Source organism: Cherax quadricarinatus, chromosome 44 (genome assembly GCF_038502225.1).
Source record: "Cherax quadricarinatus isolate ZL_2023a chromosome 44, ASM3850222v1, whole genome shotgun sequence".
Classification (NCBI taxonomy): Eukaryota; Metazoa; Arthropoda; class Malacostraca; order Decapoda; family Parastacidae; genus Cherax; species Cherax quadricarinatus.
Window position 1 is genome coordinate 14,974,245 of NC_091335.1, and position 12,795 is coordinate 14,987,039.

At 36.2% G+C, this 12,795-nt stretch overlaps 1 protein-coding gene across 6 annotated transcripts in view; it reads left to right on the forward strand.

The window, feature by feature from the left end:
* The window catches only part of Ate1 (arginyltransferase 1), a 90,418-nt gene extending 77,840 nt beyond the window's left edge, over positions 1–12,578 (forward strand). For 3 of the 6 annotated variants that reach the window (XM_070094116.1, XM_070094117.1, XM_070094119.1), the window contains 4 exons: positions 2,199–2,360; positions 6,979–7,160; positions 7,906–8,158; positions 11,091–12,578. In XM_070094116.1, coding sequence (XP_069950217.1) covers positions 2,199–2,360; positions 6,979–7,160; positions 7,906–8,158; positions 11,091–11,237 — 744 coding nt within the window. In that variant the 3' untranslated portion in view covers positions 11,238–12,578. The remainder of the gene's footprint in view (positions 1–2,198; positions 2,361–6,978; positions 7,161–7,905; positions 8,159–11,090) is intronic. The other 3 variants (XM_070094118.1, XM_070094121.1, XM_070094122.1) reach the window with 1 other exon arrangement.
* Positions 12,579–12,795: the final 217 nt, after the last annotated feature.

The following is a 12,795-nucleotide window of genomic DNA, read 5'->3' on the forward strand; positions in this document are numbered from 1 at the left end:
TTGGTACCACTATACTTTCATACATTCCCTTCTCTGCCTCCATTGATAACGTTTTTTGTCTCCACATATACCTCAACTCACCACACACCTATTTTCCTTCATCAATTCTTTGGTTAACCACATCTTTCATAAACCCATTTGCTGACACGTCAACTCCCAAATATCTGAAAACATTCACTTCTTTCATACTCCCTCTCTCCAATGTGATATCCAATTTTTCTTTATCTAATTCATTTGATACCCTCATCACCTTACTCTTATCTATGTTCACTTTCAACTTTCTACCTTTACACACCCTCTTAAACTCATCCACTAATCTTTGCAACTTTTCTTCAGAATCTCCCATAAGCACAGTATCATCAGTAAAAAGTAACTATGTCAACTCCCATTTTGTATTTGATTCCCCATAATTTAATCCTACCCCTCTCCCGAACACCCTTGCATTTACTTCTTTTACAACCCCATCTATAGATATATTAACCATGGTGACATTACACATCCCTATCTAAGACCTACTTTTACCAGAAAGTAATCTCCCTCTCTTCTACACACCGTAACCTGAGCCTCGCTATTCTCATAAAAACTCTTTACAGCATTTAGTAACTTACTACCTATTCCCTATACGTACTTGCAACATCTGCCACATTGCTCCCCTGTCCACTCTATCATGCCTTTTATAAATCCATAAATTCATTAAATGCCACCATCCATTTATTGGTTTATTTGCTCAATATAGGGATTCCTGCTTAGATACAAAGAAGTTGTTATCACTTAACTGGCTTAAGATATTTGCATTATCCATAAACATGCTCGTGTATTTTTTGTATTCATTCTGACAGTCATTTATATAAATTTGAAACATTAATTAGTCCAGTGCCAAAAAGACTGTATTCTGTCAGCATATCAAAGGAAGCATATCTCCCAAAAAACTCTGATAATGAATTCACAGATGGAAAACTTGTATTCTGATGGGGAAAAGGTGGGATATGTTATAGACCACTGTGGTCCCTGTACACGATGTTAGTTAAACATTTTAATCTATTTGGGGTCAGCTGTAGTCCAAATTGTTTATCTAAGAGACTATAATATGTAGTGTATGTATAAAAGATGTAATAAATACAAGTCAGTGATGCTGGAGTAAACCTCATTATGGTGTGTGCAAGTCAGTGTTGTAAAAACCAACCTTGCAGATGACTCTGTAATACAGTACTGAGTTGCAGCATCACCAGCCCATGGATAACAAGCAATAAAACATGAAAAAGAGTATTGTGGATAGGTGAATCCACAGCTACACTCATTAGTGATGTTACAGGATCTTTCCTACTGCTCTTTTCATATATCGGCACCATATTAGCCACAAAATGTTTTTATTTTTGGATTCTAGGTTCACAGGGTATCTAGGAACTAATTTGGGGGCAGATCGTACTGTATGGTGAAATGTTATGTGAAATAAAGTTTATATTTTGTGCTGTAACTACAATTTTTTAATATACACTAGTAATAAAACAAAAACTGGAATTAAAACTTTGACTACATTTACCAAGCATATTATATAGCTTTGGCTCAGTGTGGCTTCTTTGTTGATTCACTGCAGATTGTGAAATAATATCCAGGTTTACTTCCTGTTCTGAATATTATTTCATTGGGCTGCATTGAAAGAACAAATGAGTTATGCTGCTAGCAAGTCAAAGCTTGGCCTCACCTGCCATACACACTGCTGTTTGTGTGTGGCATGAAGCCAGGATTCAAGAGACAGAATTGATGTTAAATTAAAAGACTGTATACTGTAAAAATTAAAAAAAATTTTTATTCCAGTTATCCAATGAACATTTTGGCTTCTGTTACAATGAACATTGCCTTTTGCTTACTTAATCAACAAAAGACTCACATACCGTTCAAGTCATCTGGCAAAAATAGTTTTCTGAACTACATGTAATACAGTACAGTACTTATTTAAGGGTCATGACAGTATTTTACTTCATTCTAATAAGAAGGGTGTAACACAGACCAGCATAAAGAGTTAGCAGTGTACAGTATACTGTTTTGTTCTGTTCATGGTGACTCTTACCAATTAAAGGCTTTTAGCTACTTTTTTGCTTATTTGCTTATCAATCAAGCATTTTCAGCAGCTAATGGAAAATATTATTTATCCCTATGAGCCTTGTAAAACTAAGTGAGGTTACATTGACCCCAAACAGTTGAAACTAGTGAGAGTAAGCCCTCCAGAAGCAGCATTCAGAAACACCTTTAATGCCTCGCATGCTGTCTTCCGCAACTACCAGCTGCAGATTCACCAGGATTCTGAGGACGAGTGTGACAAGAAGTCTTTCCAAGGCTTCCTGGTTGATGGGCCCCTCTCGGTATGGCTTAGCCTAATCTCTCATAGGACCAGTATCTCCCTCTGTGTGTGTGTGTGTGTGTACTTTGTATTAATGTATGGATGTATATATACTGTATGTATGTGTGATTTTTGTCAGTGAAAGAGATGCTATGTGGTAATAAGAAAGCATAACTCTTTGGTCTGTTGATTCATTTTGGCTACACACATTTGTCATTTGATTGTCTTTTCCATTGTTTCTCCTCTGCATTGCCCATTCACCAAATAATGATTAATATTTATCTCTTTCCTCTCCCTATTACTATAATTTATCATGTTACCTTCTTTTTCTCTTTGATAAGTACTATCCTCATTAAGTATTAGAGACTAGTTTGGGGAATACATATTTGTACAATTTACAGATAAAACCTTATAAAGACACAATAGTGATTGTAAACTTTATTTAAACAATGTTTCAGATGCACAGCAGGCTTCTTTTATGTCTGACTTAGCCTGCTGTGAAGATGAAACATTGTCTCAGTAGAGTTTGCTATTGTGTCTTTATCAACTACAACCAGTCAGTAGACCTGTACCATCTATTGTGAGTACAAACTTAAACCCCCAAGCCCAGTAGCAGTAGCCTACTGATCACCTCATACCATCAAATCAACTTTGGTGACAATCTTAATGAACCTATTCTGTAATAATAATAATTATAATATAATTTGGGATTTTATAATTCTTTACTCTTGTTCTTTTTTAACCCTTTGACTGTCGCGGCCGTATATGTACGTCTTACGAGGTACCGTGTTTGACGTATATATACTCATAAATTCTAGCGGCTTCAAATCAAGCAGGAGAAAGCTGATAGGCCCACATGTGAGAGAATGGGTCTGTGTGGTCAGTGTGCACCATATAAAAAAAATCCTGGAGCACGCAGTGCATAATGAGAAAAAAAAAACTCCGACCGTTTTTTTTTTATTAAAATGCCAACTTTGTGGTCTATTTTTGTATAGTATTTATGGTTGTATTCTCACTTTCTTGGTCTCATTTGATAGAATGGAAAACATTTTATAGAAATAGAGGTGATTTTGATTGATTTTACTATAAAAAGAACCTAGAAATGGAGCTCAAAGTAGGGGAAATGTTTGATTTTTGCCAATGTTCAAAAGTAAACAAATGATGCCATTTTCCAATAAATGTCCAATTAGCCATTCTAATATGCAGTCACGAATGGGTTGATGTTATTTATACAATTATTACAGTATTGCAGTAGTCCGCATAATAGTAAGTCTTCTATTTTTTGTTTGAATAAAAATTCAAAATAGAAAGCAAGAATAATATCAGAGGGGACTGGAGATGTGACTGATGAACAAAGAAAATGTTATTTTAGAGCCAGGATTGTCTGCATTGTTCATTCTGGACCTTATTTTGAAATTGTCATATTTTTTAGTTTTTGTGAAATTGGCCAAATTCCAAATTTCTGACCACATTATTAGGTAGTTGAAATCGGTAAATGGGCAGTTTCTTGTACTCAATCGATAGAAAAAATGGAGTTCTAAAGAAATAGCTATGAGTTTGGGCGACTGGAACAATGGAATTAGCTGAAAATAGGGCTCAAAGTTGGCGAAATCGCCGATTTGTAAACATCGCTGAGGTCGCTAACTTCGCGAGAGCATAATTCCGTCAGTTTTCCATCAAATTTCGTTTTTTTGGTGTCATTACAATCGGGAAAAGATTCTCTATCATTTCATAAGAAAAAATATTTTTTTTTTTTTTTAATTTTGCGACACCAGGAGACACCTCAGGATTGGGGGTTGCGACAGTCAAAGGGTTAAAGAATTCTCACTAGTATTAGTGGGGGGATTCTCACTAATACTAGTGGGGCTCTCACTGGTATTAGTGGGATTCTCACTGGTATTAGTGGGATTCTCATTGGTATTAGTGAGATTCTGACTGGTATTATTGGGGTTCTCATTGATACTAATGGGATTCTCCCTGGTATTAATGGGATTCTCGCTAGTATTAGGGGGTTCTCACTGGTATTATTAGGATTCTCACTGGTATTATTGGGGTTCTCATTTATTTAGTATGACAACTCTCTTAAGTTCAGCCAATTTATGTTATTTTTAATGTAGATCAAAGAAGTTACATACAATCCCTATGTAATCAATAAGCATCTCATGACATTGAGAAATTGAGTACGTAATGCAGTTTATTAAAGTGTGAGAGTGGAATGGTAATTGCTGTGTGTATTGAGGCTTTCTCTGTCGGACAAATTCAGTAGTACAGTAGACCGTCGTTTCACACCATAGTTACATTCCTGAAAATACCGTGTTAGACAAACTGAAGAACTTATGGGAGAAATAGGGTTACGTTCCTGGGAACCCCCAAAAAGCCAGACAACTTCTTTTTAGACCTCCAGATATTACAAAATAAAAGTGAATATGTAATTGTAGTGCATTGTTGTGATATATTACTGCTTAAGACTACAAATGCAATAGAAATAATAGTATTTCTTACCTTAAATTGTGGGTAATGGTGTTTGTGGATGATTGTGAAGAGAGTGGATATGGATGATGTGGCCCTACTGGGCTGAGGTGGATGGTTGTTGGTTGTCGGCAGAAGTGGATGGTGAAGATTCTGATACTGAAGTCAATGGTTATATTGGAGTTTGCATAAATTCTGTAATGGATCTCTGGGCTCTTTTACCCTGCAGTACATTATACAGCTGATGGTAAGGCATCATCAACTGGTCTAGACCCCATTTCAAAGCACTGCTTTTAGATTTGTCAGGGTCCTCTTCAGTGAAAAAGCCTGCTAATTTAGCAGCAACATGGAACTGCTCACGTAATTGTTGCAGTGTTAACTGTTTTTCTTCAGGTTGTTCTTCATCTTCTGTTATCTCCCTCCCTTGTATCTGTGCATCGAGCTTGCCAATATTTCCTCTGGACTCCTGTCTACATCATCATCATCATCATCATCATCATCATCATCATCATCATCATCATCATCATCATCATCATCATCATCATCATCATCATCATCATCATCATCATCATCATCATCATCATCATCATCATCATCATCATCATCATCATCATCATCATCATCATCATCATCATCATCATCATCATCATCATCATCATCATCATCATCATCATCATCATCATCATCATCATCATCATCATCATCATCATCATCATCATCATCATCATCATCATCATCATCATCATCATCATCATCATCATCATCATCATCATCATCATCATCATCATCATCATCATCATCATCATCATCATCATCATCATCATCATCATCATCATCATCATCATCATCATCATCATCATCATCATCATCATCATCGAGCTCATTCACATCTTCTTCATTCACATCTTCAAAACCATCACCTGGTAATCTCCTTGCCAGCTGAACAATTTCCTGAACCTGACTCTCTAGCAAGGGAAAACCAGTGAAAGAATTAACTACAGAAGGTCATAACTTTCCCCAGCCTACATTTAATGTTGATTGGGGCATTTCATTCCATGCACTTCTAGCATAGCTGATGGCCTCTGCAATTTTAAATTTATTCCAGAAGCTTGGTACTGCCAGGTTGGAATCAGAGTCCATTGATGCACCTAGTTTTTTCATAAATTTTTTTGTGTGGTTACACTTGAATGACTTAATAACTCCCTAATCCAGTGATTGTATTAGAGATGTTGTATTTAGAGGTAAAAATACAACTTTTACTTGTGGGGTCACATCCAGCAGAGCTTGTGGATGAGTATGGGAATTATCAAAAATGAAGAGAGCCTTGAATACAAGGTTCTTGCTGTGCAGGTAAAATTTTACTTCAGGAATAAAGTGATACTTGAACCAGTCAATAAATATTTCCTCTGTCATCCATGCTGATGGGTTTGACCTCCAAATTACTGGTAAGGTGTTTTTATCTACATGTTTCAAAGCACGAGGATTCTTAGAGTGGTAAATAACCATGGGCTTACACTAGAAGTCACCTGTTGCATTACCGCAAAGAAGCAAGGTGAAGCGATCTTTTGCTGTCTTGAAGCCTGGTGCACTTTTCTCTTGCTGACTAATATAAATTCGTATTAGCATTTTTTTTTCCAAAAAACACTTGCCTCGTCAGCATTAAACACTTGATGATGAGGGTGGTGTGGGTGGCTTAGGGAGGCGGGGGATGGCGATAGGTCTTCCCCATTGACACAATGGTGTAACCCACAGACTTTCCCACCTGGCGGGCGACCGCACACTCGTGCAACTGTGTTAAACTAATTTTGCGAAGTGTTAAACAAAAATATGCTGCAATTCTTCAATCGTGCTATAACAAACGTGCAAGACAAAATTGTGTTAAATGACGGTCTACTGTATTTAGATTAAAACGACTTGTTTTCAGTTGCATCTGACTTATTTACCAGTCAATAAGATTTTATGGTACATAAAACAAATGTATAGATATTGTATATAGTATTAATGTATTTTGCTGAAAATCTATCATGCTATTTAAATAATACTATTGCCATTTCATCAGGAAAAATACCTGTTGAATTAAATTAAGAAAATATAATTTTAATAGATACTGTTAAATTCTAGTGTATATGCTGTTATAATCAGTGTGTTCACATTTATAAATATTTGTTCAGCCATGGCAGCCCCACATTGGTCCTCCGCAAGGTTACGGAGCATTCCATCACCAATATTGGCTGGATGGTCGCTTGATAGCAGTTGGAGTATTGGACATTCTGCCCCACTGCCTCTCCTCAGTCTACTTCTATTATGATCCTGAGTTCTCGTTTTTATCATTAGGCACTTATGCGTCATTAAGGTAAGTGGCATATTTTTTTGTACATATCTTGTATTATATGTGATAATTTTATTTCATAGGAAGATAGTGTACTCTAAGAGCTAAAATAGTTGATTGACATTACATATATAGTTCAGTATAGAATAGATCATCACAATTTACACTACCACACAAAACATTTCCAGTGTATCACAATTGAAATTTTGCTTCCCACATTTCTTTGTAACTGACCACCATACTGGAAGTTTTGCTTCCCGATTGTTTCATTGTTGACGTTTTCATGGCCATTTTGCTTCTGGATATTAACCATGCCACCAAAGAGGAATATTACCAATGCTGAAAGTTTTAAAGAGAATTGTGTAGGCAAAAACAGTGAAATCAGGTGGTCTAGTGGCCCCAGAAACAAAAGCTATTAGGGCATTGAATATTGCCAGTGCAATCCTGCAGTTAGTTTTCAATTTAAGGTCTAGTGCCAAGCCCCTAAAAAAATACATTGAAATCTCATGATTAATCAGATTTATTTGTGGGTTAACCAAGTTAAAATATTGCATAATCAGAGCCTCTGAACTGGGACTCCCACAAATATAAGAGTTCAACTGTATGAAGAACAGTATGGAACCACAAATGATATCCTTCAAATTTTTACATTATCTCTCCATAGTCACATGTTTCTTCTCTTCTGTTCCACTATGACTTCCTTTTGTATGTGCATGTATTTATATACTGTACTACTGTATATCTAAATGCTCTTTTTTTTATTTTTCAGAGAAATTGCATTGACTCGAGAACTTCAGCGTAGAGTCCCATCCTTGAAGTGGTATTACATGGGTTTCTACATTCATTCTTGTCCCAAAATGCGCTATAAAGGCAGATACAACCCTTCATTTCTACTGTGCCCAGAGACTTACTCTTGGATTCCCATTGAAAATGCATTACCCCAACTAGATGCAGCAAAGTACTCTAGATTAAATGAAGATGCAGCTGCTGTTGATGAAAATGGTCAGGTGGACATCAGTAAAGTACGTTGTGTCTTCTCCTTTGTGCATGGTCTTAAAATGTCATTGGTGTGCCTGTGACACATGATGCTGATGGCCTATTATCTACATAAATAGGGGCATGAACAATAGAAAAACGTTATTCACTCCACTCATCATGTTTTCATGTATAGCTTTGTTTTTCTGGAACCTAACTGGTGCAAACGATTGTTGTCTGCTGTACTAAAAATTATTTAAATTATAAATATGGCTAGGTTAATTGCACAATGTGTAGTATATTTAATCTTTTCCCTAACTTCAAATTAAATGTATCCTTCTGGCTATACAGTAACTCCCCTATTTAACAAACTAATTGGGAGGAGTGGGTGGCCAGTAATGGCAATTATGGTGGATAGAGAAAAAATTATTTTCTGTGATTGTAACAGTAATGAACAATTCTGCTACCAGAAGACTTTGCTTTTTATTTCCAGATTTATTGACCAAGGGGATATTGTAGTTGTTCCTACATTTTTTTTCTAACACTGTTTTCAGTTGTCGCCCTTTAAACTCATGCACTACTGTTCGCAGGAAGGATATTAGATGCACGAAAAATTACATTCTTCAGCAACATCATCTAAAATCTAACCAATTGTAACTACAGTGGAAAACTGCTGATCCAGAACAATCCATGCATAGTATGCAACCACAGTAACAGAGTCCAGTTCAGAACAGGAAAAGCTCTAAATAGGAAAATTAATATAGTACCGATGACTAGTTTTTTTATTTGAAGTGTACAGTTGTACAGTACTGTATATACTTCATTTGGAGTAGCAGCATGTGTGATAAGTGCATAATTACAGCAAAATATATGCAAGAATAGTTGCTGATCGGATCCTGAGTGCCTAATCACTGCTTCATCTGCATGTCTTATTTTTGTAATGTCTTTCACTTAGTACATCATCATCATCTGCCTGAACTTTTTTTTTTCTTTTTTTCTTTCTTTTCTCATCTTTCTTTTCTGTATTAAGTGCCTTACCAAACACTGACATACTAGGTATATCCAAGGTGTTGTATTACAGTTCTTTCTTTCAACGCACCAGCCATAGCCCACTGAGGCGGGGTGGCCCAAAAGGAAAAATGAAAGTTTCGCCTTTTAAATTTAGTAATATATACAGAAGGGATAGGTAGTAGGTTGGTAGACAGCAACCACCCAGGGAGGGACTACCGTCCTGCCAAGTGAGTGTAAAACGAAAGCCTGTAATTGTTTTACATGATGGTAGGATTGCTGGTGTCCTTTTTTCTGTCTCATGAACATGCAAGATTTCAGGTACGTCTTGCTACTTCTACTTACACTTAGGTCACACTACACATACATGTACAAGCACATATATACACACCCCTCTGGGTTTCTTCTATTTTCTTTCTAGTTCTTATTCTTGTTTATTTCCTCTTATCTCCATGGGGAAGTGGAACAGAATTCTTCCTCCGTAAGCCATGCGTGTTGTAAGAGGCGACTAAAATGCCGGGAGCAAGGGGCTAGTAACCTCTTCTCCTGTACATATTACTAAATGTAAAAGGAGAAACTTTCGTTTTTCCTTTTGGGCCACCCCGCCTCGGTGGGATACAGCCGGTGTGTTGAAAGAAAGAAGAAAGAAAGATACAGAAGGGGTTACTAGCCCCTTGCTCCCGGCATTTTAGTTGCCTCTTACGACACGCATGGCTTACGGAGGAAGAATTCTGTTCCACTTCCCCATGGAGATAAGAGGAAATAAACAAGAATAAGAACTAGAAAGACAATAGAAGAAAACCCAGAGGGGTATGTGTATATGTGCTTGTACATGTATGTGTAGTGTGACCTAAGTGTAAGTAGAAGTAGCAAGATGTACCTGAAATCTTGCATGTTTATGAGACAGAAAAAAGACACCAGCAATCCTACCATGTAAAACAATTACAGGCTTTCGTTTTACACTCACTTGGCAGGACGGTAGTCCCTCCCTGGGTGGTTGCTGTCTACCAACCTACTACCTATATTATATTACAGTTCTTTCTTTCAACACATCGGCCGTATCCCACCGAGGCGGGGTGGCCCAAAAGGAAAAACGAAAGTTTCTCCTTTTACATTTAGTAATATATACAGAAGAGGTTACTAGCCCCTTGCTCCCGGCATTTTAGTCGCCTCTTACAACACGCATGGCTTACGGAGGAAGAATTCTATTCCACTTCCCCATGGAGATAAGAGGAAATAAACAAGAATAAGAACTAGAAAGAAAATAGAAGAAAACCCAGAGGGATGTGTGTATATATATATGCCTGTACATGTATGCGTAGTGTGACCTAAGTGTAAGTAGAAGTAGCAAGATGTACCTGAAATCTTGCATGTTTATGAGACAGAAAAAAGACACCAGCAATCCTACCATGTAAAACAATTACAGGCTTTCGTTTTACACTCACTTGGCAGGACGGTAGTCCCTCCCTGGGTGGTTGCTGTCTACCAACCTACTACCTATATTATATTACAGTTATTAGTATGAATAAGAGTAATATACTGTAAGAATAATATACTTTCTTGAAAAAACATGTTAGGTAACAATAGGTGAAGAGGAGCAGGCACTGCTCCTCTTCACTCTAATACATATTACTTGTGCACTCATTTCTGCTAGCCTCAAGATTTTGATGCCTTGATTTGCTTAGTCTGTTTGATAGACTTACTTTAAGTAGTTGTTCAGAACACAGCAATAATTACTGAAATTAAATGAAAAAAAAATAACAGAAATGGAATATTAAAACTTATGAATTCTTCCTGGAAACCAAAATAGATATATGAAATGTTATGGAATATGAGTGTATATAATAATGGTGTTCTATTATCTCTCTCTACCATTATTGCAACATTATTAACCATTTGAACTCCCATCTTCATTCATTTAATTTTGTCTTGCCCTGCCCTGGTAAAAATTTTTTTTTTTCTTTTCTCCAGATACGAGTACTATATAGACAGGACCTCATGAGGTATGGAAGGTATCATGCACTCAACCCAGGTGCTGATGATGAAGAGGAGGTCAGGGAATATGCAACCCTAGTAGGAGCAAAGTGTGCTTATTCTCTTTTCTTGTATCGAAGCTGATTTTCTTTCTTAAAACATCAGCAGTAGCAGTTCTCAGGATATTTTTGTCATAATGTTGTTAGACACTTCATAATTTCTAGTGCACATTTTCTTAGTCTTTATCCATGACATATCTTCATGAGTGAGTGATGTAATAGAGCTAGTGTGATGTTGGTCACATATTTTGTGTATGTTTGTTTGTTTAACACTATTATGATTGTCAAAAAGAAAGAAGAGGAATTATGGAGGCCCCAGTCTACTGACATCACAGGAGTGAGACAACATGGTATCATAGTCCTATCTGGAATTCTTATTGAGGCTGAGAATTGTGATAGGTCTTTGGGTTGTCCCAAATCATGTCTTAACTATCTCCACTGCCATCTTGGATACTTTTTTTTTTTTTTTTTAAATAATACACCAAGATGCAATGGCTTAGTTCTAACCACCCAGTTAGTGAGGATTGTTCCATTAACTTTTATTACAAGATACTTTAACTATTTTTTCCAAAGTGCAATTTAGATTGGTTAATACAGCGAATGTATTTTTTTTTTTTTTAAGGATTTTTGTTTCTTTTATGTTAGTTAACCCATTCATTGTTATGACACTTGAAATACAAAAACTTGTTAGCAGTGAATGAAAGTTTATGCAACAGAGCCATAAAATTATATATTTTTTTAGTCACTATATATCATTTACATAGTGTAGTATAGAGAGACTCAGCATTGTCAATGAAAGCATTTGTTTAATAATAACTTGTGATAAATGCTTTCAGTCCTGTTTAAGAATCTTAAATACTGCTTGTTTGGAATCGAGAGTAGAAACCTCTGCTGTACAATTCAAGCTCTTGGATTTTCCGATATTTTAGGAGTACAGTAAGGCCCCGCTTTACGGCGTTTCGCCTTACGGCATTCCACTAATACGGCGATGTCAAGTTATGACCAATATTTGCTATACGGCAACTGGTCTTTCAAATAAGGCACCCCCCCACCCAGTTTGTTTACATTTTCCGTGACCACATCTATTATGTCAGGAAACTTTCCAAAATTTCAAGTGTTTTAAAGTTACTGCATATTTTATATGTACTCTGATAATTATACTTATGTGTACCTGTACCTAAATATACTTATACACTGTGCTGGTGTGCAGGTACACATTAAAATTGCTAAGTCTCTCTCTACTCATGACGCCAATACTACGTAATAATAATCACTCTTGGGCACACTCGATGTCTTATTTTACATCAATATAGGCATTTTCATTAATCCATCTATGATATTTTCCTCAAAATTATTTATGAAACCCATTACATAGCATATAAACATGATACATACACTCACAGAATAAAAATTGATATAAATATGAGATTTGTTTACAAAGCAGCTGTGTAGATAGTGTCGGAAGAATTAAGTTTTCTCTAGTCAAACTGGGGGATAACTGTAGAGAAATATTCTTTTCATATGCCTTTATATATAGCAATTCACGACCCTTGTGGGTTTAATGCTTTTTATAATAAATAATAATAATAATATTATTATTAATAATAATATTATTATTATTAATAATAATAATATTATTATTA